The 25,773-nt window shown below is 44.5% G+C and overlaps 1 protein-coding gene across 4 annotated transcripts in view; it reads left to right on the top strand.

The window, feature by feature from the left end:
* Positions 1-25,773, top strand: part of AMOT (angiomotin) — a 71,322-nt gene that overhangs the window by 3,494 nt on the left and 42,055 nt on the right. For 2 of the 4 annotated variants that reach the window (XM_035007387.1, XM_035007414.1), the window contains exons 2-6: positions 4,553-4,630; positions 11,080-11,228; positions 13,220-14,153; positions 20,497-20,977; positions 25,584-25,728. In XM_035007387.1, the coding sequence (XP_034863278.1) occupies positions 13,282-14,153; positions 20,497-20,977; positions 25,584-25,728 (1,498 nt within the window). In that variant the 5' untranslated portion in view covers positions 4,553-4,630; positions 11,080-11,228; positions 13,220-13,281. Of the gene's footprint in view, positions 1-4,552; positions 4,631-4,988; positions 4,996-11,079; positions 11,229-13,219; positions 14,154-20,496; positions 20,978-25,583; positions 25,729-25,773 lie in introns of all 4 variants that reach the window. The other 2 variants (XM_035007397.1, XM_035007405.1) reach the window with 2 other exon arrangements.

Here is a 25,773-nt window from a genome sequence, read left to right as displayed (position 1 = left end):
GGATGGAGTTAATTGTCTAAATCATTCTGGCTTGTAATAATGCTGGCCACGTTTAGCTCCAGCCTACAACCACTTGTAGAAGGGAGCTAGTATGACTTTCTGGAGATAAATCAGACTTCACAGATTTTGATAAGTCTAAGGATGGGACTGTCTACCCCACATAGGTTACAAAATTTAATTCTAGTTATTGTATTTGAATAATCCCAGGATCCAGAAAATTGTTTCTGGTAAATAACAGCAACTAATGCCATTTTTAGTAGAAGAATCTATAATAAGCTTTCCTAGTGAGCCTATTGGTGAATGGGACCTGGGCTCTAGGCCCACCTCTAACTTAGTTTACCACCCTTGGCAGGTCCTCCTCTGTAAATGGTGAGAAATTGGACAGGGTGATTTTGAGAACCATTTCTCAAAAGTTTATGGTTCCCTTCCTAGACCTCTACTTGTGATGTGAATGTGAATGATTCCTACTAGAATGAGGTACAACAATTGTTAGAAATACAATCATGTAATAATCTGGATGTAAAAAAAAAAAAAAAGCCTAAAAAGATATATCAATATAAATGCATTGTTTTGTGTTTTAACAACATATCAAATTAAAAAGCTAGGATCCTGCCCAAAACTTCATCAAGAATCCCATCGTTCTAACGGATCACCCACTTTCATTTTTCCTAGTTCCTTTACATAGTTGGGGGTGGGTCACAGAAATTTACAAAGTTTCTTTTAACTAAGTGCTCACCTAAGACTTAGCTTTGTAAACCTGTGGGGAAGAATGAAATGAGAACCTGACTGAGTATGCATGAAGAATCATGTATGTATGTTCCTCGAATGCCAAGAGAGACTAATATTTAATTAGTCTCTAGATTTAGTAAGTAATCCCTAACGCTTTCTGTGATTTAAGGGTGTTCATGTATCTAGCAAGGCTGTTCAGTCCACTCCCTTGACCTCCTGTTACCCCTCCCCCATTCTATTTAAGCAAAAAAGAAAACTAGGTTCCACTGTTTACTTTGTCTAAACCATTAGCAATGGATTCTTAAATCACTGTATCATGATATCCCATCAAGAAAGTACAAGTTTGAGTAGACTATAAAATTTCCCCAATGAGAAAGGAAAAGCGGGAAAGCACAAATGTTCTGTTTCATGGCTTTGAAAATAATGTTGAAAATTAGACTAAAAAATAGTAAGGAAACTAAGGATTTGAGACAATTAAAGAGGTATAGGTGTGGCAGAATGACCCACACATAATGGGTTCTTCATTTGAGGCCTTCCCTGTACAGTGGGAGTTCAGTTACCCGGTCTTTTAATTTTCCTTTGAAAAAGAGAAGGTATAATATACATATGATCTCCATTTTGGATGAATTCATTCCTGGAAACCAGTGGCTCATCGTAAATTAGATTAAATTTCTTTAACCAGAATAGGAAAGTGAAGTATGGGTTTTTAGTCCTTAGAAAGCTCCAAGTTAAGTACATTTTTTATGATATGTATTCATGGGGAAAATGCAGATGGATATATTTGCTAATACCTCCGAAGATAGTTTTTGAAAATCTCCTTTTTTTTTTTTTTAACGCTATAGGCTGCTCTTGATGTTTGTAAAGTCACTTTCATTATTGCCCCAACTCCATGAAATATCGTTAGACTGTGTGACTTGAAGCCAGGATCTGGGTTTCTGTGCCCAACCCTGTTTGACTTGCCATGTGACCAAGCATAAATGAATTAGCTGCTCTGAGCTTCAGTTACCCTTCTGGGAAGCAGAGATATTAATACTTCACAGAGGTGGTTGGGCATGCTTCATATTGGACACATGCTTCGAGGTCATTGGATGAAAGGTGTTTGCATGATGGCAGAGCAGGTTTATTATAAGGTCCTGAGCAGGTGTTTGCTTTTAATGAGCTTTGCTCTCTTATAGCCTGCAGCGCCCTTTGGTGCCCCATTGCCTTACTGACTATAACTGATCATCCCAACATTTGTATTATTGACCCTCTTGGCTCTTAAAAAACAATTAAACATTTTCATTCTATGTGGTAAGCTGAAGTTCTAATAAGAGGACTCTAGCATCTTCCAGGGTGATGAAAAATTACTTCGAAAAGAGACATTAGTTGAAATGTGCCATAGAGATCAGTGAGTTCTTCAAAGCTCTTCCAAAAGATTAAAAAGAGTACAACAAATTTCTGCGTGTGTCTGTGTATGTGAATGTGTGTGTGTGTTTTAAGGGAGAAAGGTTTGAGTAATATTTGCTTGTGACACATACTGATGATAGCCAGTCACTGAAACCCAGCCGTTGTAGTGTTTTATACACAGCTGGTTTTTATTAATGATGGAATATTTATGCTTGCTGTACAATTCGTGGCTCATTTCCATGTGTATGTCAGAACTCAAATACCCCCCAAAGCAACATTAAGATAACATTAAATATACATGTGGCCAAGCTAGAAAGGGTGGATTTTGGGGGGTCTCCCTTATTCTTACTGGTGTTGCTTCAGATCACCATAACTGCCCCCCAACTTTAGGCATTGGTGCTGATCTTTTTTTTTCCTTTATATATCCCATAGCAAACTTCACATTTTGATCTTTTTGATATGGACAAATGATCTCCCCCCCAATAATGCAGATGAAACTGATGTATGTGTTTTTTAAGAGCATATTTTCCCTGCACATGCTTCTCATTATCTGAGAGGCCTGGACTCAATCAGTAAAGGAGCAGAGAAACCACATAATTGAAAGGAGAATGACGGTGGTGCATACTTGGAATATTTGTGGGAAGGGGATTGCTGACATCAGAAAATGTAGTGGCCTGAGTGTTAACAGCATTGAAGAGAAATAAGCTTTCTGTGTTTCTGTGCATCAAGAATTATTTTTAAGGGGATAAAAATATGGGCCAGGTTTGACATCCTTTTATGAAGTTGCCCTGGAAACTTTGATGAAGGTTGTTATAGAATAGTTCAATTAAAACCTTCCCCATTAGGAAGCTAATTAGTACATCACTTACTCATTTTGGTTGTTTTCAAGGGGCAGGATTTGCATTGACTTAATGGCATTTCTTTCCATGTGACAGCAAACTAAGATAAAATTCACAGATGGGGAAAATTATTAGATAGCCTATTTTGAAGAAGTCTAATTTCCTCTTTATTACATTTAGGTTTTCACTTCAGAATTTTGTTTCACTCTGTTTATATACAGTGATCACATTTTAGTTTAGTAACCAGTTTTACTTTTGGGATCACCGGCTGTAAACCAAAGCTTATTAATTTGAGTCTTCCATATGAACTGGAAAAATATGATGAATGACAATAAGCCATTTTATTAAGGTAACATTTGTTTTTTTTTTCCCTGCAATTAGTTTCTCTTTGCTCGTGTGTATGTGTGTGCGTGTGTGCGTGTGTGTGTGTGTGTGTATGTCTTTGGTGGGGGGCAAATTGTTTTTTTAAAAGCAAACAAGTTTTGCAGCTAAGGAAATTTGGATGACCCCCTCTATCCCCAAAGAGCATTCTTTCTGCCCCAGGCTCTCAGTTGGGCTTCCATGAGGGCAATGTGATGACTTTTTTGACCTGGTACTTTTTGTGACTAGGCTAAGTGGTTGTCTCTTGGCAGCCTGGAGGAGACTGGTCACGATGGCAACTGGAGTCCAGGATTCCTAGTGCGTTCTTTCTACTGTACTCTGTGTTTTTTAGAGGAATGAATACTTACACATGAGGTTTCAGGGCCATCTGCAATAGAATAAGTACTAAACACATAATATGGGCCTGCTGTGGTCCCCCTTTTCTCCATAGCTAGTAGGGAACAGTCGTTCTGTACATATATCCCCTGATGCTATGCCTGCAGCATATGCCTACCCTAGTTTCAGAGAGTGGGAAAGTTGGCTGGGTTATAAGATTTGTACTTTAACTGATTTTACCCTAGGCCTTCCTGGGAAGGCAGAGTCTAGATTTAGTTTTGCAATGGCAACTCGGTCAAGACAGGTTCCTGGGGCTTGCAAGTCAGTGTGAGGAGGAGGGGCTGCCTTTGGGGAGTGACTCAAACCCTTTGGTATGAAGATATGAAACTCTGGCTCCCGTCCATGCACCTGCTGGATGCCACACCTGCAGTCAGCACCTGAGCCCCACTCAGACACAAAAACCAGACTGAAGGCAGATGGGGCTCCCTTCAAAAGGGGTAGAGCAGCACAGGGAACTCCCAATTATGTTAGCGCAGCATCACTGCAAATTACACCTCACCGCTCCAGTGTCGATACGGGAAAACGTCTTAGGTTTTTTCTTAAGGGTGCAGCGCACTGGCTTGCTCAAGATACGGTAGAGTCCAGAGAGAATTTCGCGTTCCTAACGAGTTTCTCTTGTGAACTGTCCTCTTAAAAAATGGAGAGTCAGGTCCACAGAGGTTTGTGTCTGGTGACCCTGCAGAGGGCAGGAAGTCATCAGACCTAGGTTCTGATCCTGGCCCCACAAGTAAGCCACGGTGAAACCTTGGTCAAATGAGTTATCATTAGCTATCTGTTCTGGGCTTAAAGCCTTCTCCAGTTGTGAAATGGAATCAATCACATCTGCCTTTATTTCCTCACAGAGCGGTGGAGAAGGACAAGTAGGATAACAGAAGTGAAAGAGGTTTTGTCTCCTTAGAAGAAAAGCTGAGAAACTAAAGGTAACAGAATTATTGTTCTTGCTATTCCATGTCTTTCATGCCTTGTCTTCTCTTTCTGTTGCCTCCAGCAAAGTCTTTGGGGAGTTGTGATTTACTCAACATGCAATATGCAGTTCTTCTGGGTATTTCAGGTGCCAGTTAACGTTGTAGGTGTTGGGAAGGATACAGAGGGAAATCATGCACCCAGCCGGTGATCTCTAAGATCTTCCATTTCTGGCTCAAACTATTAGAGCGATTTCTGCCTTGGTACTTAGAAGCTTAGGATACAAAATTAACTTCTCTCTTTCTCTCTCTCCGTCTTCCTCTCTGCATTGTAACTGCGGACTTCTGTCCCTGGAGCATGTATTCCAACATCTAGATTGAAGGTATGGGAGGCGGGGTGGGCAAGGCACTGGGGTAAATAAAGAAAGTTCTCTCTCATTACCACATTTGCAAAGTACCTGACCCTTGAATGATGGTTTCTCCCGAGGGTCCGTCCTTAGTTTCATCCTTGGTTCTGTTCTGCTCCCGCCCTACATGTTCTAGCCCACTCTTTGACCTTACCTGTTATCCGTATGCTAATGACTCCCAAAGATCTATCTCATCCTATCTTAGGCTCCTCCCTTTCCAACTTCCCCAACATCAAGTTGGTTATCAGATGTCTCCTATTCAGCTTAATGGCCTTTTCCTCTGGGAAGCTTTGCTCAGGTGGCCCAGAGTTTTTGGCAGGGTCCTCTGCATTGCCAGAGCTTCCCATTGGATTGTCCCCATTCTGCTCGACTGGGAGCTTCATGAGGACTGGACTGTGGTTTATTTCTCTTTTTTATCCACCCTAGGGCCTAGCCAATGCCTGGCTACAGCAAACGCTCAGTAAAAGTTTGTGGAAACTACATCGTGTGTGTGTGACAGTCCTGCAGTCGAGCTGTGTACAAAGTCCAGTGGCAACACCAACAAGAGACAATTAGTTTTCCATATTGGGCTGAGTTGGGGGCAGAGGGAAGATGGAGGAGGATTAGAGAAAAACCTTCAAGGGGAAGGTGGCATGTGGACCTGGCCTCTTCTGAGGGCTCTGACTAAGCAGCCCAGGAAAGAAATGCCTGTTGGGTCTGCTCTTGCTAAGCCAGGGCATCTCTGGCCTGTTGCCTTCTCTGCTTAGGACTGGATGACTTTTACAGCTGGGTCTGCAAATAAACCTCTGTCTATAACACATTGACCATTTCAGACAGGTGCCACTTAGTCATATAACATTAAACAGGGCTGACCTTAAATGTGCCACCTTACCTGTGGCTGAAAACAGAGGCTCATTGGTCATGTATGCTTAGTTCTAAACAGAAAGATACCCTTTAAGATATAGGGAAGATTGGTATCTGAAAACTAACAAATTTAATTCTCAGACTGTAGCATGCTGGGTCACTAGAACTGAATGTCTTCAAGCTGACTGTCAGATCTTTCCAAGGGCAAAAATGAAACATGATATAAGCCATTACAGGCCATGAACCTGTTCTCACCCACCTGATGCTTTTACTAATTAGCTTCTTGGCCGGGTGGCAATTTGGGGCAAGTGCATGCAAGCTGGATTCACAGGGGAGCCCACATTCCACTCTGCCATTTCACAAGTCGCTGGGATACTACACTGCTTCTCTTGGCTTTTTTCCCTCCCAGGAGTCCTGCTCTGCCCTGGTGGAAAAATGGGAGAGGAGAACTCTTCATTAAATGAAGGAGAGATTTCATGGGGCTTTGGTGTTTTGCTACTTTTATTTTTTTAGTGGGCCGTCTAAAAACATTCGTGCACCTTGACCCATTGATTTCACTTGTGGGATTCTATCATTAGGAAACAATCCAAAATATCGAAAAGGGCTAAGTCTTAAAGATGTTTTTGTAACATTATTTAGACTAGCACAAAATTGAAAGCAATTTAAATGTCTTAATAATTGGAGAATGGGTAAGTGAGTCTTGATACACTCCTGTCACGGACTATGACACAGTCATTGCAATGTTTGTTATGAAGTCTACACCACAGTCTATACCATGGAGAAAGTGCTTATGAGGAAGTGAAACATAGGATCCAAAATTGTACATATGTCAATATTTCATGGCTTTGTAAAAACACAAATACACATAGAAACAACTGAAGGAAATATTCTTTATTGGTAACAACGTTTAGGTTGAGGTGCTGGGACCTTGAGCGATTTTTTTCCTCTTCATTATAAATATTTGCACGTTGTGTTTATATTATTTGTAAAAGTAGAAACAAAAATAAAAGTAAGTAGTATGGCATCGAAGATAGGAAATTGGTAAAGCAGGCATCTTCTAGGTATATTCCTAAAGTTTTCTCAGGTTATGCTCAGTCTGATTTCATGGACTGCTTTTCCTTTTTCTGAGGTAAGGAGAAATGGGATGTCATGACATGCCCTCTTCCTCCCTTGGAATGGGTGTGTGTGGAGGGAGGTGGTGTGGTGGTGGCAACAGGATTCTTCTTGTTACTCAGTATGTCACTGTTCATGTACACTTCAGGGTTAATCACCTTTGTTGCCTATTAACATGTTCAAGTTAATTGCTTTAGAGTACAGAAAAGTAGAACTGGGATCCAGTTGGCCACACCTTTGAGTTAACCATCTCAGAAACTGATACCTGACACTGATTGTCAGTAAGATTTGGAAATGCCAAGGCCTTGCTGTGGTTCTTAAAATAATCTTCCAACATAATCTAGATAGAGGTAGAGCTAGAAGCAAAGAGGTGGGACCAACTCAAAGCCTTTTCTTAGCACTGGACTTACATAAGGGCAAGTTCCAAGTTGGTTTGATGTTGGCAGGACCAAGAACATGGGCCTGGAGACATTGATCAGTGGAGGTTCATGTTACTCTCCATCCCACCTACAAATCTTGACCTAAAGAAGAAAGATTTTGCAAGGGCCTTCTGCCATGCTTCTACCTACACACATCTCTCTCTCTCACCTCTTTGAATTTTTCCTCCTGCTGTTAACATTTGACTTCGGATGGAATTGGAAAATTGGTGGTAACATTGAGCCAGGTTTATAGTCTATTAAAACCAGAGTCAGTTCAATTCAATAAATGTTTATTAAGCATCTTCTATGTTACACTAATATGCTAGATAATATATTAGAGTGGAAGGACTATTGCCCTGGGAGTCGTAAAACCTGCATTCTGGCCCAGGCTCTGACCCTTGTTAAGCTCTTGTACCTTCATATACAGAAAGACGGGGTTGGACCACTAGATGGTCTCCTTAGAGTCTTTCTAGTTCTGGCCTTCGCTGATCTGAGAACCCCTGCACAAAGACTGAGTTGTAGATAAAGGTTTTAAAGAAAACCTTAATTCATAAATTTGCTGTAGTCTTCTAGGGAAAAAAAAGCCACTTTGAAATAATAATATTAATAGATTTTATTGAGCCTTTACTTTGTGCCAGGCTCTGTGCTTAGCACTTTACATGAGTTACCTCCCTTAATCTTTATAACAACATTGTGAGGTATGGGCACTGCTATCCCTATCTTGAAAATGATGAAATGAGATTTAAGGAGGTCAGAAGAAATGTATGAGGCCAGCTAATAAGCCATAGATCCAGGATTTGAACTTAAGCAGTGTGAATCTAGACCCAGGCCCTTAACCATAGCGTTTATACTCTCTGCCCGTCATGCACTGAAAGGTTAGAGATAACCTGCAAAGGGATTATTATTTCTTACCTCCCAGAGGAAATGAATTAGTATCCTGGGTTGCAAGACTGTTGGGCAAGGTGTTCTCTAGGACACTTCAGGCCAAAACCTGGACCAACCTGAGGAGACACGAGAGAATTTAGAGGGCTTTTTTGCCTCTCTCTTTGTGTGGGAGGTTTTGCGTGTGTGTGTGTGTGTGTGCGCGCGCATGTGTGGTGTGTGTGTTTTCTGCACAAATATATGCACGTAGATATGTAGACATAGGGGAAACTTTGAACTGGCTCCTTTACATTTAGCTCAAAGTAGAACTGTCCAGAACAAGTTGACTGAGATTTAGCAGAGACACAGGTTTCCTAGACTTAGGTTCTTCATCTTGGTTGGTGGAGTGAAGGTTGGGGGAAGAATAGGAAGAGGAGGTAGAAGGGATAGAAAGAAAATCTTACAGGCATATTTCAAAATTTATTTGAAGGGTAGGAATTTGGTCTACCCTGGCCACCTTGTAATGTTGCTTTTTCTGGGACGTGGCTTGAGAAACATCTGGACTCTCACTCATGTGTTTTGGTTCAACCAGAACTGGGTTTGACCGAGGTATACTGGGAGAGGCCGATGACTGCAGATACAGTAAGAATTTAGCTTGGCCTTGCTGCCCTGTTGTTGTTAACAGCAGAGTTGAATATATAGATTCAAATTGTATTTTTAAAGAGAGAACCATTGGAAAGCCTTTCTTCCCATATCAAATATCCTCGGGGACAGTCTGTTTGTCCAGGAGAAACAAAGTTATTTTATTGATTGAAGATGACGTCAGAACCCTGGCAGTGGCGTGATTAAAGCTGCGGGCAGATTGAAGGTTGCAGAGTTCATACTATTTTAGTTCTTGCGCATGAGACAAGGAATCTTTTCCCTTCCTTTCTCTAATAAATAAATGGAGTAGTGTTTTCCTTCTTATGTGACTCTTAACATGTAGACGAACATAAGTTCTTGAAGAAAAAAAAAATCAGTACACTGGAGAGGAATCAGCACAGCTTTTTTTCTTAGGCTGATTTCTTTTCCTCTTTTAGACAGAAACAAAAAAGGCCAGGGGGCGGGGTGGTGGGGAGGGACAATCTGTGTCCGGTTGACATAAAGTGATTTGGGTTTTGAAAAGGATATGGACGAGAGGGGACAAAATTAAGGGAAGAGAGTAAGATTTTGGACAAGGAAAGTTTTCTTTGTGAGAAGCTAGGTATGAGGAGCAAGCCAGTCAAAATCGGCATGAAGAATCGAAATCGTCCTGGAAAATAATTGTATGGTGCTTTCTCGCCAGGGGCTCAAGTTTAAAGGCCTCAGGCTGTTTTCTGCATGTTTTGGTTGAAAAAAAAAAAAAAAAGACAACTGTTTTGTTCAGAATCGCACAATAGAAGCACGGTGGTTATTTACCACACTCTGTTAATAGTTCAGCTTTGATTCCAACTAGAAGTTGTTCCTCTGCTTTGAAATTAGGGAAGACCCCCTAAAATAATTACCTTGCAGATTGGAGATGATTTTGCTTTTGATTGTGATTATATGTTGGGCCCAAACAAGATTGAAAGACAGATTTCCGTGTTTGCTCACTCTGTATCTCTTCACTTTATTTTTGGCAACATTGCAAGGAAATAATGTTAAATTAATCACTGTGTGGTTTTGTGGATTTTTTTTTAACTTGGATGTTTTGGACAGGCTCCCAAAATACAGAGACGCTGTGCGCTTCCTTTGCATTGCCTTGCTCTTCAAATGGCATCTCTGATGTGGATTAAAGCCTTTCTTTCAAGTGACATGAGTGAGTCATGGCTAGGCTGGGACAGAAAATAGGAATGTGGATCATGTGCATCTCACCTAAACACAACCTCCTCAGTTTCATAATCATTTTGGTTGGCCCTGCAGGGCTTATCAGAGGGCCAACGCAGTAATTAAAAATGAGGACTATCTCAAATCCATACGTGGTGGGCATTTGCATCTAGCCCTTATAATGTGAGCCTAGGAGTTTACTTCTGGGGAGATGCCGGGGCCATGGAAGTGCTGAGAAAGCAAGTGGAGGGAGGCATCTTGTCCTTGGAGAAGAGTTGCTGCTGTGTGTTGAGAAGAGCGATCACCTTTGCTACTCCAGTAAGAATGGACCGGCCGGCAATCAGATTGTAAGCTCTGTGAGGGTAGGAACCAGATGTGTGTCTTTTGTATCCTTCCTTGTGTCTGGCACGAGGCTGGCAAACGTCTGGAATAGCCAGCATGCAATAACTACTTAATGATTTGGTGGAAAAGAAGTTTTGGTTTTCCTCTGCCCATCTAAGGCTGTGGCAGTTAAATTGGGAGCTTCACAGAGTATCCCCCCCCCTTTTTTTAAATCAAAAACCTGCCTTCTGATGACTGCCTTCCCTCCTGGGATGTGGGGCCATGAGCCTCACTCATGTGCCCCCCTGCTGATAGCAGTTTCAAGGTCACACCCTACAGGTGACGTTGGGTCTGTCTTTTGTCCTCAGCCACCATTCCAACTCAGAGTGGAAGCAGCAGCTTTTGGGGGCCATGAGGCTAGAACAGAGCAATCTTTTCCAGTCCCAGACCTGAACATTTCCATCCTCTGGAAAATGGCTGACCTCCTGAACACAGCTGCTGGTAGTGAGGTTTCTTTTTGTCCTAATGGAAATGGATTCTGCCACTCACATAAAAGGCAAACATACGGGAGGAGAAGTCATTCCCTTGGAAGGACTGGTTTGGTGAACTTTTGGCCATTGGTGGCAAAATAGAAACGACGTTTTTATTTCTTCCTCCCTCCCCCTCCTGAACATTTCAGAGTGACCAGTGGTTGGACTCTTGGCGGCGCTTACCCTGAACCTGAGTGTTAGGGGAGAGGGAATCTGCCGTTGCGGTTTCTGGAGCTGCTCATAAGCAAGAATTCCCTATCCTGATCAAGGCTTTAAGCCTAAAAGAAAGCAGAAATAGGTATGCACCATCTGTGTGTGTGTGTGTGTGAGCGTGTGTGTGTGCGCGCGTGCACGCACACACACGTGCACGCCTGTGTGTGCGTGTGAGCGTATGTGTGTGTGCAGGGTGGGGCGGGTGTGGACTGGGAGGGGGTGGTGTACTTTCAGGGTCCGGGGCCGCTCAATGTCTGGGTTTCCCTGCCTTGTAGGATGGGTTTGCAAGTGATTTTGTTTAACCATACATGCTCCCGTTTCCATTTTCTGAGAGAGGAAAGGTAGTTTGGTAGTCATCTTCCCAGTTTAAAGGCACCAAAAGAGATTTACATGTTATGTTTGTCAGCCTATCAGAAAATCCCAGTCTGACAGTTTAAATCCAGGAGTCCCAGATGGTCACTGGGAGGGAGGGAGGGAAAGGGCAGGCTGCTCGGCCCTTTGGTGCACCCTTTCCCCAGAGAATATGATGAATGGGATTTAAAAAGGGCCTTTGGAAGGTTAACTGTGGGGTCAAACTGCTCCTTAGAACAATTGGAAACCAGGTAGCAGTAATCATGCAAGAAGTGCAAAAAAGAAGAGAAGATGACCATTTTCTATCCACCATACACATCTTCTGGCCATTCCCTGCACAACTAAAGGAAAGGGATCATGTTTCCAGAGAGATTGGAGGCTGTTTGATATCATAGAAATCAGAGCCTGGGAACCAGGATTCCAGAGTTCTCATCTAAGAACCTGAGGCTGGTTAGGTTGACCTTTACTGTGACTTTTTCTGTGACATCATGCCCATGCTCCAACACCACTTAAGATCCTTAGAGTAAAACTTTCATTACTGAACATGAGTGTTGAATTGCAGTACTTCACATGACAGATTCTGTCCAAAGAGTTTATGAGCCTCTGATGAATTTGTGTGTCCTATACCCTGCAGAGAGAGAGAGAGAGAAATAGAGATGTCACCTACTACTAGTTTCTCAGGTGAGAAAATAGAAGACAAGAAAAGAGGAATCAGTTGCTTAGGTTACCCTATAAATCCATTATCATGATTAGAATTTGAATCTTGAGTTGTCTTACTACCAATACCTGTTTCACTCAACCCATATTTCTTCCTTAAGAAGAATTAGTGGTGGTGGTGGTGGAGGGGGAGGGATACGGTAATCGTACCCTTTCTAGAAGGATGACCTTTTTTCTTTTTCAATTTCTAAATGCTGTCAGAGGCACACTTCAAATGAAAGAGGGCTTCCCATTTAAGCTCCTCCTAGCCAACAACAACACCAAAAAAAAAAAAAAACAAAAAAAACAAAAAAAACCTCAATGACTATTCCTGGATGGCTGAAAGAGAAATTTTGTCAATAGCAGTTATCTCAAGCCCTTCTCTTATTAAGCCAAGGAGAATCCAAAATGGACAATACAAAAAGGATTTTTTTTTTTTAAGAAAAAGCTATGTTTTAGAGTTTTATGAGATCAGAGAAAACGATTTGCGTCAAGTGGGGATCATTTCTACTCAGTGCAAGCCAAGCTCTCTTCACCTCTTATTTATTTTAGTTATTATTTGGCATTTTGTAGCTCCCTTCACATGATGACCTGCTTTACAGATCCTGCCTGTGGGGTAAATTCCCCCTACTGGCCTGCCCCCAGTGTCACGGCCATCAGAGTTGGATTTTTCATTTAAATAGAATACAGAGAGACGAACCTTCTGAGTAAGGACCTAGGAGAATTGCCCTCTCTGGTCATCCTACCTGACTGTTCCAGGTCTCCCCAGTTCTTTTAGAAGTTAAGTCAAGATTGGATATTTAACCCATGCTAAAAGCGAAAGAGGAAACAGTGAGCTCTTATGCCCCCAAGTTCCTCATATCAATGCTAGAGCCAGGAGTCACCAACAATTAACCTATTAATTCTAGATTCAATTCTCTCCTTTGTCTCTGGAGTGGAATCCTCACCCCCAAATACCCACTTTCTTCCCCTTTAGAGGAATGATTTATCCATCAACTGGGTGTTAAGCTTCCTGTTTCCCCTTCCCAGGTCAAGGGCAGCCCAGGTGCCCAATTTCTCTCTCTCTTCACAAGGCACCACCAGCAATAGAGATGAGAAATTCTGAAGAACAGCCAAGTGGAGGAACCACAGTGTTGCAGCGTCTGCTACAAGAGCAGCTTCGCTATGGCAATCCTAATGAGAATCGCAACCTGCTTGCCATACACCAGCAAGCCACAGGGAATGGCCCTCCTTTCCCCAGTAGCAGTGGGAATCCAGGCCCTCAGAATGATGTGTTGAGTCCCCAAGACCACCACCAACAGCTTGTGGCTCATGCTGCTCGACAAGAACCCCAGGGGCAGGAAATCCAGGCAGAAAACATCATCATGGAGAAGCAGCTCTCCCCTAGAATGCAGAATAACGAAGAACTCCCAACTTATGAAGAAGCCAAGGTCCAATCCCAGTACTTTCGGGGCCAACAGCATGCCAGTGTTGGAGCTGCCTTCTATGTCACTGGAGTCACCAACCAGAAGATGAGGACCGAGGGACGCCCATCGGTGCAGCGGCTCAATCCTGGGAAGATGCACCAGGATGAAGGACTCAGAGACCTTAAGCAAGGACATGTCCGCTCCTTAAGTGAACGACTAATGCAGATGTCACTGGCCACCAGTGGAGTTAAGGCCCATCCACCTGTCACCAGCGCTCCCCTCTCCCCACCACAACCCAGTGACCTCTACAAGACTCCCACAAGTTCCAGTGAATTCTACAAGGCCCAGGGGCCACCTCCCAGCCAGCATAGCCTGAAGGGCATGGAACACCGAGGCCCCCCACCAGAGTATCCCTTCAAGGGCATGCCACCCCAGTCTGTAGTGTGCAAGCCCCAAGAGCCAGGGCACTTCTATAGTGAGCATCGTCTGAACCAGCCAGGGAGAACAGAGGGGCAACTGATGAGGTATCAGCATCCCCCTGAGTATGGAGCAGCCAGGTAAGAGAGTTCCCTTTCTGTCATTTCCTGGCCTCATACCCAACCAGCTTCTGCTGTGTGTTGGGAATCTGAAGGGAAGGAATGGGCAGGTGTTTGGTATAACAAACTCTGCAATGCATGGCTGGCCCCTGGCTTAGTAAATTTCCTGCCAACCTGAATTTCTAGCCTCTTCAGCCGTAATTAGTGCTGTATTAACATTCCCTTGACTTTATAGGTTGAGCATGGCCCCAAATGCCTAGTGGATGAACAGGAACTCAAGTCTTGATTTCTACAGCTACACGCTGTCCTGTCTCCTGGGATTGTGAAGGAAGGGTCAGTGTGCCTCTTCTTGTGAGTTATTAAGCCCTTCCTGGAGGAGCAGAAGCAAGTTTTCCTGGACTTTAATCTGGTCACTTTCAGTTATTCCCTTCCACAGAACTCTCATCACTTTTTTAGGAACGAATCTTGCTACAGAATTCCTATGATTCTTTTTGGACACTAAAAATTAGATACCTAGATATTACTGTGGCGGGGGGGATATGTGCACGTTCAGAATGTCACTTGCCTTGGATGTCCTGGCAGTTCATGAACTCTGCACTGCTTCATCTTTCTTCTGCAGAGTGTTAGTTGCCTGTCACGTTTTTGAACCATCTAAGTTAAACTCACATCATGTCACATAGAACTTTTGGTCAGATGCTAAAATGCAGAAAGAATCATAGCCCCACGACTCCTTTACCACGTGTCATTAGTTCAGGAGGACTATTTCATATTGTCCAGTTACTCCTAAATGTACTTTTGCATTATTCAGAGGCCCATTGTCCCACTGCTGTATCAACCGGACCTTATGATGCCATGATTCTCTTTGTTGTACCTATTGTTACTGTTGGGGCCATGTCTCTGATCGGTAGGAGTTCAGCATATGGGGCAGAGGGGAAGGTTTTGACCATGGCCAACAACGATGGCAATTTTGTGTGGCACTCCTGCCCTGTTACCATGGGTAATTATGGGTGACCGTGAGGTTTGAAGTCCCTGGACCTGGGGGGGGAGCCTTTTCCCAGATTAGGCCTGTGATCTCTTCAATGTCTGACTCTTCACCTCCTGTCTCCTTCTCACTTATTTGGGAAAGAACCGCTTGGCTTGAAGTTCATTGGGTGACCCAGGAGAGAAGGCAGTCAGGGGGTGGAGTAGGGTGAAGGTAAGAGAACGCACCTGGCATTTCCTGGTATTTCGTTGTTGTTTTTTCCCCCTCCAGGTCCTTTTTTATAGCCAGAAGCAATTCACTTTGAGCTCCAGCCGTAACTTGGCCAGTTTAGGATTTTTTTTTTCGCTGTAACCCAGGTTGATTTCCTAACCTTTTTCAACCTCTTCTATGCAGCTCTCAAAGGGCAGGAGCCTAAGTTCTGATAAGTGCCTCAGAACAGGATATGGGGTAACGGACAGGGCCCTTCCGGTTTAAATGAGAGCAAGAACCCGATTCCCATCTGCCCAATGAAACGGAAGACCCAGGGAGGGGTTGGTCAGTCGGACTGCTTAGCTTAGTGGAAACCCATCCAAGCCAGCAAAATGTCAGTGAAGCTGGGGATTTTTGTTTTGCGCTTGCCATCAGCATGGAAGAGTCTGTGGGACTCTGTCCCTTATGTGGATGGGCTGACGTCTGTTGCTTTGTGGGAGGGGAGCATGTTGGCTGGGGTGTGGAGCAGAATCCAAAGCCCCGCTTAGCATAAGGCCCGCCTTCCCAGGAAAGCTATTTTCAGAACTCATTCACCAGTATTGTTTGTGATCTGAAATGACTCCCACAGTGTTTGAAGCTAGATGGAAAAGCCCTTTGATCTGCCTAAATAAATAATAAGGAGCCCAAAGAGGGATTTTTTTTCTTCCCATACTGATTAAGCCACCAGAGAAATTTAGCTGCATATATTTTACAGGAAGATACTTGTAGTTTCTCTTTCCTCCTGTGTTATCTGTGGAGCTCTCTCCCTATCCCCAGAAGCAGTAGAGCCCATGCTGATCCCCCTCTCTTGAGCAGAATTTTAATACACAGGTTAGTTATATAGGTTTTTTTTCCCTCTATGGGAGAGGAACAAGGTACTTGATATGCTCGGTGAATAATCAAACCTAAAACGGTCTTCATCGGAAGATGCTCTGTGTGAAGTTTGGGTCTGCATTAGACAAATTCTGGCAATAAAATTTCTTCAGGGCCTGGGGTGAGGGAGTGGCACCTGTTGACAAATTACTGGCAAGGGGAGGTAGTCGAACCGCTTTCCAGAAATGGACTGCTTTTAGGTGGTGACACATTTTTCCTCCTTTATTTCCTTGAACCAACTTGCTAGACACTTTGTGAGTACCTTTCCAAGTAACTGCTGCTAGCACCAATTAGATGACAAAATTCTTAGTTCTTAATCCATAAATTACAGATCAAGAATGAACAGCAAGCTCTTTGAACAAATTGCTGTTCAGAAAACCTTTGTTTGCTTTTAGAGGTGCAGTGAAAGGCTAGAGATTGGCTGTTCGAATTAACAAAATGTTATAAACAATTTTTTTTTATTACTTCATCTTCCCTGTGCCCTCCTCCCCACTTGAAAAATAAATATCCCGCATGCCCAGAACTCCAGATGGGAAACAAGGCCAAGCCATCTGAAGAATTAAAAAATTTCTGAATCTTTGTCTTTCTAAGTGCTGAGCCTTTTCTGCGTCTGGGGTTTACACATTTATCAAGTGCTTTTTTAAAAATGAAAACCTTTCTGTTTGTGAAGCAGCCACCTCCTTTCAATTGTTGAAATCATGCCCAGATCTGAGGTTTCTTGAAATCCTTGTTTAGTGGAATCTAAGGGTGACCTAACGCTGTAGTTCAGAGCAGAGCTGGTTGTGCAAGAGAAACAATCGAGAATCTGCAGGCCCCTCCAGGATTCACAGATCCACCGTCACAGAGCCTGGGAAAGGCAGTTTCTGTGGGGAGAATAAATTGGGTTCCAGGCTGTTGGTGGCACCTGCTCTGGTGAGAGTGAGCATGTGTGGGTTTGCACACGTGTGGGCTAGGAGTGGTGTGGTGTGTGGGTGTGTGGGGAGGAGGCATGTGTGTGTGTGTGTGTGTGTGTGTGTGTATGTGACTGAGGAGGGCGGGGGCTCCCAGTGAGGTGGCAGGGTGGAAGGTGCTGTGTCAGCTCCATGGACAGGCTTTTGCTTTCCCTTTGTGTCCTCAGAAGCCGTCTTCGGGAAGGAGTCCCCCCCACCCCCACCCTGGCTTTGGGGAAGGATGGTGATTTTGGTCACTGGTCTCTGCCCTGTGTGTATGCCTCGTCCTCCCCTTTTCCACCGAGCCCCAGGGGCCCAGGTTGTCTTAGGAGAGAGCTGGATGAAGGGAGGGAAGGGGTAGGGAGGCAGGTCAGGGCTTACACGGGATCATGTGATTCTATTGTCTGCCGGCAACTTGTTGTTCCTGGTTAATATGTCAGCGGGAAGCCATTCACACTGCTGTGCCTTAGAAGCACTTGGGGAGTGTGCTGGCCCAGCTGCCACCTGTATTATTACGGTCCTTACTATTACTCTTGTTATTTCATCCTGAATGTACTTTTGCTTCCTCTGACATCCCCCCCTCCCCCGGCCTCTTCCCCATCCCTGTCATGCCTCAGTCCCCTTCTCTCAGGGGGAACTTCACCGGAGTGTTAATACAGTCCTGTTTTTTTTTTTTTTTTTGTGGTGGGTGGATGCCCAGATGGAGTTCGTTGGCTGGAGGGCTTTCTCTCCTTTTGTGACTGCCCAAGCCTTGCTTCATGTTTGCAAACCTGCCAGGGACGGACTGCCTTGGTTTTCCCAACATCATGGTGCACTGAAATCTGCTTCCTTTTCCAGCCTGGGGAGCCCGAGAGGGGCAGCTACCTTGTCTCCGTTATTTCTAAGTAGAGCTCAGAGTCAAGGCCAGAGCCGTTGCTGTCCTGGGCTTATCTGACTCCAGAGACCTCTTTCCGGAGACCTTGTGGTCTCCTCCTTCCTGAGGTCCCTGGGAGGCCATGTACTGTCCAGGGCATGGAGGGGCCTTTCAGCCTCCAGGCAGGAGGGAGGCCAGTGGCCGGTCTGTTTGAGAAAGAGGCCTGGACTGCCAATGGGGCCCAGAGGAGCTGGGGGGAGGAAGCCCACTTCTGAACTGGGCATTCAGTCTTTAAAAGAGAACGCCTCCCAGGCCTGGGGTTTCCAAATCCTGGCAACAAGGATGAAGATTAATTTTGTCATTTTTCCCTTAAATTACGAGAGCTGGATTGGAGAACATGAAATTTAAGCCCCTCTCTTCTGCCCAGGAGATCCAAAAGCCCTAACAAATCCCAGTACATAATATTTTGACTCTAGGGATGTATAAAAATTATAATAGCTCTTACTCAAAGAAGAGGGAGTGCACAGAGTCCATTTTACTCCTAAGGAACCCGAAGATCCATGGTACAGAAAAGAGGAAAGACTCTTCCCCAAATAAATTTATAAATAGCTCCAAGGCTTTTGATAGGACGAGTGTTTTGAGCATTTCCAAAGAAAGGTAATGTACGGTAGCAACTTTCCAGGTGTAATAATGGGAACCATGTAAATTCTTCTGTCCCCTCTTCAGTATTCAGCAATTACTGATAGTGCCGTATGTATGGAATTGGAAGAACGTCAGTACAACAAGAGCATCGATGGGGCTGAGATACAGAACCCAGGGCTTGAGCAGGTTTGAGGGCTCTGGCAAGCATCTGGGTTATTGGGTATCCATTAGCAAGTGTTTGGAATAACTTTGCAGCCATAAAAAAGCCCTTACAGTGAGGATCTCTTGTAGGGATAGATACGTGAACAATAATGATAACTGAAATGTATGTGGGAGGGATGTGCTTTAGCATCTGGAATGCCAGTTAAAAGTTAATTGCTCCTAGTGATTTGTCCCAGTTCCACCATGAATTTTATGCAATTTAGTGCAAAGATTAAATGGATATCCCATAAGTAAAATCCCTAACAGGGTCAACCTATCTCACTGGGAGGTAGATAAGAGACTCTTTGTAATTACTGTCGAGCTCAAAAATGAGAAGAGCCCAGTATTTTTGTAATTCATTTGTGACCTCAGGAACAAAACAGGCTCATGCAGATTAAGTAACATGAGCAAGGTTACACAGCCAGTAGGCAGTAGAAAAGGTCTCCAAATTCTGTTGGGATCCAAATCCCATGCTCTTAGCCATCTGTCTTCTCTGGATTGAGAAATATCAACTGTAGGACAAGCATCCACAGGATGTGGGAGTATATGAGGTTAGTTGGGCATGGGCTGGGGGATGAACAAGCTTTTCATCTTCAGTGTATACTTACAGATATTCTTGCTGGTAGTGGAGATGGTGGAAGTGATCCATTTACATACTGTCCTTATTTCCCTTAATGGCTAACAGTCCGGTAGTAGGTACAAAAATGGGAGAGCCACATTAAACCATGTACCGAAGTTCTCTTTGTGGAACTTTCTATAAGAAATCGATCTGGGATCTGAACATCATTGTGTGGAAGTCAATGTATTATGGTAGTGGAAGGAGCAGAAAAAGGGAATTTGGACATAGGGGTTCTACCCTGGCACTACCAATAAGTCATTCTGTAATATCTGACAGATTGCTTCCTCTCTCTTGGACTTCAGTTTCCCCGTCTGTCCAGTGACAGAGCGGATTAAATTATTTCTTGAAGGCTTTTCCAGTCCTTACGTTTTGTGATTCAGTTCATCAAAAATAGTATGACAGTGTTGCCTGTCATCCCCTCCAAACCTTGGTATCATCGCTGCTAATGGGCCTCATTCAGTTATTAACTGTATCAACAATAATGATTTGGTGTCTCTAACATAATAAGGATCTACACATCCTCCAGTAATGTTTTGTGAATATAGGAATTAAGAGAGTTGCCAATAGCGAGAAGAGGACTGATTTTGACTGCAGTTTGCCATTTCCTTGTGGGCAAGTGGAACACATTTTCTGAATTTGACTCTTTACATGTGCTGACCACATAGAGAATGTCAGAGAAGGTTTCGTTTAAAATAATGACATGAAAATTACCTTCTGGAAGACTCACTTAAAATGCTTACATTTGAGCAAGAAGAGCACAGGTACACGTCACTTAGATTTTCACCAAGCGACCCTGGAGGTCACCTGGTTCCGTCCTCCATGGGATCACACCTCCGTCAGGCACTCACAGGTCAGGCCTGGAAAGGGCTGTGGAGCTCTGTGCCGAGATTTCTGGGTCTAACCCTGCCTGCTGCTCAGTTTGTGGGTCTCCTTGAGGGAGGGGGCACCGCAAGCCCCCTCATCTCACTTTCTCGCACCCTTGTGCCCCAGTGCCGTGGGAGAAAGCTTAACCTGAGCGTGTAAACCATGTTTTCCAGGCCAGCGCAGGACATCTCATTGCCACTGTCGGCCCGGAGCTCACGGCCTCATAGTCCTACTTCTTCCCTCACGTCTGGGGGTTCCTTGTCCTTGCTGCAGTCTCCGCCAGCCACGAGATTGTCTCCTGCCCAACACCCCTTGGTGCCAAGCCAAGGAGACCACTCAGCTCACCTGCCTAGGCCACAGCAGCATTTCCTCCCGACCCCGGCTCACCAGAGCGATCATTACCGGCCACCTCAGCCCGGCCTGAGCCCGCCGCAGCCGCACCACCACCACCACCACCAGCAGCCCCAGCCGGGTGAAGCCTATTCAGCTATGCCCCGGGCTCAGCAGTCCTCCGCTTCCTATCAGCCAATGCCAGCGGACCCGTTTGCCATTGTTTCCAGAGCCCAGCAGATGGTTGAGATCCTGTCGGATGAGAACCGGAACTTGCGGCAGGAACTGGAAGGATGCTACGAGAAGGTGGCGAGACTGCAGAAGGTGAGGCGTCCGTTTCAGGGTAGCTGAGTCTTCCTTCGATCTCCTCATGTGTTAGGTGCGGGCCTTCTAGATTCTCGTATCTGAAGGGTAGATATGGACCCAACTTTGCAAAAAGCCTTCTGCCTGTCTTTCTAGGAGGAGTCACATTTGACACTTATGTGGGGAGAAAAGAACATATTCGTACAGTTTTCCCAGATACCGTAGCCCTAATGAAAACTTAATTGATTGTTTTCGAATTCTGGAAGGCCGAGAAACTTCCTCATAAGGTCAAGAACACTGGAGATGCCTGTATATGCCTAAAGACCTTGTGTCTTGAGTATATTTTCCCAAATAACTGGATTTGGATCTTAAATGTAAAACCATAATTCCCACAAACATCTCACCACTGAAGTTAGATCGTGCCCTGCCTCATTCTGGAAGGGGCTTAGAACACTTTTCTGAGTGGGAGTTCTCATAGGAACTCTTTTTCAACACCTCGTCCTTTGCCTCCTCTTTGCTTTGGCTTTTCCCTGCAGCTCACATTCAACATCTGCTGGCTTTCTCTGGTGTGTATGTTGGGGAAGGGGGGGCAGGAGGGGCTTAGCACCACAGCTGGGTGACAGGTGACAGCCCTAGGCTGAGGAAGTAGAAAAAGCAGCGTATGTCCCATAGAGTTCACATTCTTCCCTGGGCCCCTCCTGTCTCCTCCAGCTGGGACTTTAGCTCTCAAGTGCCCTAAGCTAAGAACCTTAGCTCTTGGCTTCCAGCGGCTGTCGGTGAATAGGGTTATACCTTTGGCAGCCTCTTTGCAGCTTTTGTCATTGTGGAGCTCATGTGGTTTGATCTCCCGACAATGTGAACTGTTCAGGGAGGTGAGGGTGAAGGTGTGGGAGGGAGGGGACATTGCCCGGTTTTGTTCAGCAACTCTGTCCTTAGGAGACACCCAGGAGTGGAAATTTTAGGGGCCCGAATGAATCTGAGAATTTGTAAACACCAGATCTGGGTCCTAAAGTAGAGGAGGGCTTACTGTCAGCCGAGTATTTTTATGTAACAGAAACACCCCCCTCACAGTGTCCCAAAATCTGGGTGGGGTTTGTTGGGGTTCAGTGAGAACTGTTTCTCCCTGGCTTTGCCCCCAATTTTCCATTTTCTGCCTCCTCTCATTTAACTATACGCCAACCCCCGCCCCCCCAAATCATATCGGTGCAACAAATTAATCCTATTCACGCACTAAAAGCAGACTGGCCCTGTTTGGCTGATTGGGTTTAACTGTTGACACCCCTCCCCAAACTCTCTATTCAGGGTGGCCCCGGCTCCACCTTTGATGCAGTAATTGGGAAGGTGGGTGACAGGGAAGAGGAGCCAAATAGGATTTGTGGCATTGTTGTTTGCTTTTTCCCCAGCGAGGGGCAAGATGCCTCAACCAAGTGTAATTGAGTGCTGGGGGAAGTGAAGGCTGACCCGATGCTGCAGTGGATTAGAGGCCTAAGTGGGGTAGAAGAGGAAAAGGAAAGTGGGAAGAGTATGGGAGATAGCAGCTGGTGCTAGAAAAAAATACAGAGGCCCGAGGCTCATGAGGGAAATAATGAGACAGAAACCCACCACCACCTCCCTCTTCCTTGCCCCCACCATCCCCGACCAAACCAGTGGGTCTGCCCTTCTGTGACTTCTTTCCTGGAAGGTCCTGTTGACGGATGTAAAACTCGCCCATTTGGAGTATCTACACGGGGCAGGGCGGGGTGAGGGGGGGAAGAGAAAGATTGGTACCAGATCTCGAAATAGTACTCTGAACAACGTGAGTAAAGGGCCTGCCTTCCAGGTGTGGCATTCTGTGGGGAACTGGAAAGCCTTGCCCTCTAAAGGCTGCCCAGTGCAGACTAAGACCAAGCCTGCTCTTTCAAATGGAAATGTTTATTTTCTGTACCCCGCACTTGAATTTCATGCAAAAGCTTGATCAGGCCCAGGCCTTGCAGATCTTGTCTCTAAATGCCATTCACCACCAGTTTTCACCTTCTGTGCTGCTATCTTGGTGCCATCTGCGAGGAGAAAAACATTCTGGAGCCTGCTCTTTTCTGTGGTGTAAGCCTCATTTGTTTGCAGGCAGTCCTGCCTCAGGCATAATTTTGGAGCTGGGGCAAGTGGAATCTGAGTTGTTTGGTAACCCCACCTTTCCCCCAGTATCCCACTGGGGGCCTGATATTTCTCCCCATAAAATACCCTAAGCTTTGTTAAGGAGGATAGTGGGAAACTGAGAAGGAATGCAGAATGGTTGCAGGAGTCAAATTTAATTTGCAAATTGCCTCATAGGCCACGGGGTTTATTTATCTTATACAAATTATATGCAAATATCTCTGTGGTTATTTCATGTGCAATGAAGCTCTACTGGTTACAGAAAGACTCTGGAGTCTAATTTCTTAGTTTCTTCCCGATTGGCGCTGATTTGGGGCAAGACCCTTTCTCTTCGAGGTTGTGTGTGTATGGTTTCTTTTTTTTCCCCCATTTTACAAGATTTGCAGTGGTGTCATAAAACATAACTCCGATCATGAATTTCTGTTCAAAAATCTGTACTGGTTTCCCACTGACTACGGGATAAAGTCCAAATACCTGGCATTTAAGCCCTTTTATGATCTGACTCCAGTCTATCTTTACAGCCAGATCTCACCAGCTTCCCTCCGTGTACCCCACAGTGTCCAGCCAAATGAGACTACTGGTCATTCTGGGAATGCATTCACTCACTCAGAATAGAACACCCTTCCCCTCACCTCTGCTCATTGAAATCTGACCTAGCTTTTAGGATCTGACTCGATATGCCACCGCCTGCCTGAAATTGGTCTCCTCTCCCTTCACCCCAATCAGGAATAACCTTTTCCTTTCCTGCGCTTTTGTAGCACTTACTTCTACTGCTCTGAATAAGGCATCCTTCTCTTTATTCTTTTATTTGATTACATCGAAAGCTCCTTGAAGGGAAACAATAATGTCCTCATTCATACCTACACACCCCACGGGTATTTTATTTTTTACTTTTATTTTCCTTTTTTTTTTTTCTAATTATCTTTTTTTAAATTTTTTTTTATGAACATATAATGTATTATTTGTTTCAGGGGTACAGGTCTGTGATTCATCAGTCTTACACAGTTCACAGCGCTCACGATAGTACTTACCCTCCCCAATGTCCATCACCCAGCCACCCCATCCCTCCAACCCGCCTCCACTCCAGCAACCCTCAGTTTGTTTCCTGAGATTAAGTCTCTTATGGTTTGTCTCCCTCTCTGGTTTCGTCTTGTTTCATTTTTCCCTCCCTTCCTCTATGATCCTCTGTCTTATTTCTCTAATTCCTCATATCAGTGAGATCATAGGATACTTGTCGTTCTCTGATTGACTTATTTCGCTTAGCATAGTACCTTCTAGTTCCATCCACATCCTTGCAAATGGCAAGATTTCATTTTTTGATGGCTGCATAATATTCCATTGTACATATATCTACCACATCTTCTTTCTCCATTCATCTGTTGATGGACATCTAGGCTCTTTCCATAGTTTGGCTATTGTGAACATTTTAAAGAGCTCTGTAACTATTTGGCCCATGGTGAAGGTTTGTTAGAGTGAATTGAACTACTGCATAAGGGCTGAGGCTTAGAGTTTTTAGGATTCGACTCTGCCACTGACTTGATCTCAGAAAGGTCAATTTCACTTTTCCCTCTGCTACGACGGGGGAGAGGTGTCCTTGTAAATAAAGGTGGATAGCAGGGCAAATAGAAATAAACATGTGAAAGTCCTCTGGACTCTGAAATAATATTATCTACATACTATATATAGTGTCAATAGTACTTTCAAAATTAAGAAAATTCTTTTTTTAAAAAAAGATTTTATTTATCCATTTGACAGAGAGAGACACAGCAAGAGAGGGAACACAAGCAGGGGAGTGGGAGAGGGAGAAGCAGGCCTCCCGCAGAGCAGGGAACCTGATGCAGGGCTCGATCCCAGGACTCTAGGATCATGACCTGAGCCGAAGGCAGATGCCCAATGACTGAGCCACCCAGGCACGCCAAAATTAAGAAAATTCTTACACAGAAATGAAAATCATTTATAACTATACTTATGAAATTTATTCTCTCCTACCACCTTCTCTGAAGGCAGAAACTGTATTTGTTTTTAACCTGAGGGAATCTCATGACCCTGTGAATTAGTTGCTGAGCTGAACGTTGACTTTAGAAATCCTTCTGGGGGGCACTTGGGGGTTCAGTCCGTTAAGCGTCCGACTCTTGGTTTCGGCTCGGGTCGTGATCTCAGGGTTCTGGGATTGAGCCCCATGTAGGGCTCCGTGTTCAGTGCAGAGTCTCCTTGAGATTTATTCTCCCTCTCCCTCTGCCCCTCCCCCGACCCTGCCCATGCACTCCAGATCTCTCTCTCAAATAAATAAATCTTTTTTTTTTTTTTTTTTTTTTTTTTTTTAAGAAATCCTTCTGGGAAACTTTTCTTATCTGACTGTGTTATGCTGGCCTCCTAGCCATCTGTAAAGCCCTGGGAGAAGCTGTCACTAAGGATTTGCATATATGCTTTCAGACCATCTATCCCATTAAGCTCCTACCATCCCCACTATCTTTCCTCTTTTTTTTTTTTTTTTCAGGTGGAGACAGAAATCCAGCGTGTCTCAGAGGCATATGAGAACCTTGTAAAATCATCCTCCAAAAGAGAGGCCCTGGAGAAAGCCATGAGAAACAAGCTTGAGGGTGAAATTCGAAGGATGCATGACTTCAACAGGGATCTGAGAGGTGAGGGAGTCACTTCTGAAGCATTGGCCAAGATGGCGAAGGGAA

Source organism: Mirounga leonina, unplaced genomic scaffold, assembly GCF_011800145.1.
Source record: "Mirounga leonina isolate KUSES-001 unplaced genomic scaffold, KU_Mleo_1.0 Mir_101664, whole genome shotgun sequence".
Classification (NCBI taxonomy): Eukaryota; Metazoa; Chordata; class Mammalia; order Carnivora; family Phocidae; genus Mirounga; species Mirounga leonina.
This window is presented reverse-complemented; position numbering and strand designations above follow the sequence as displayed.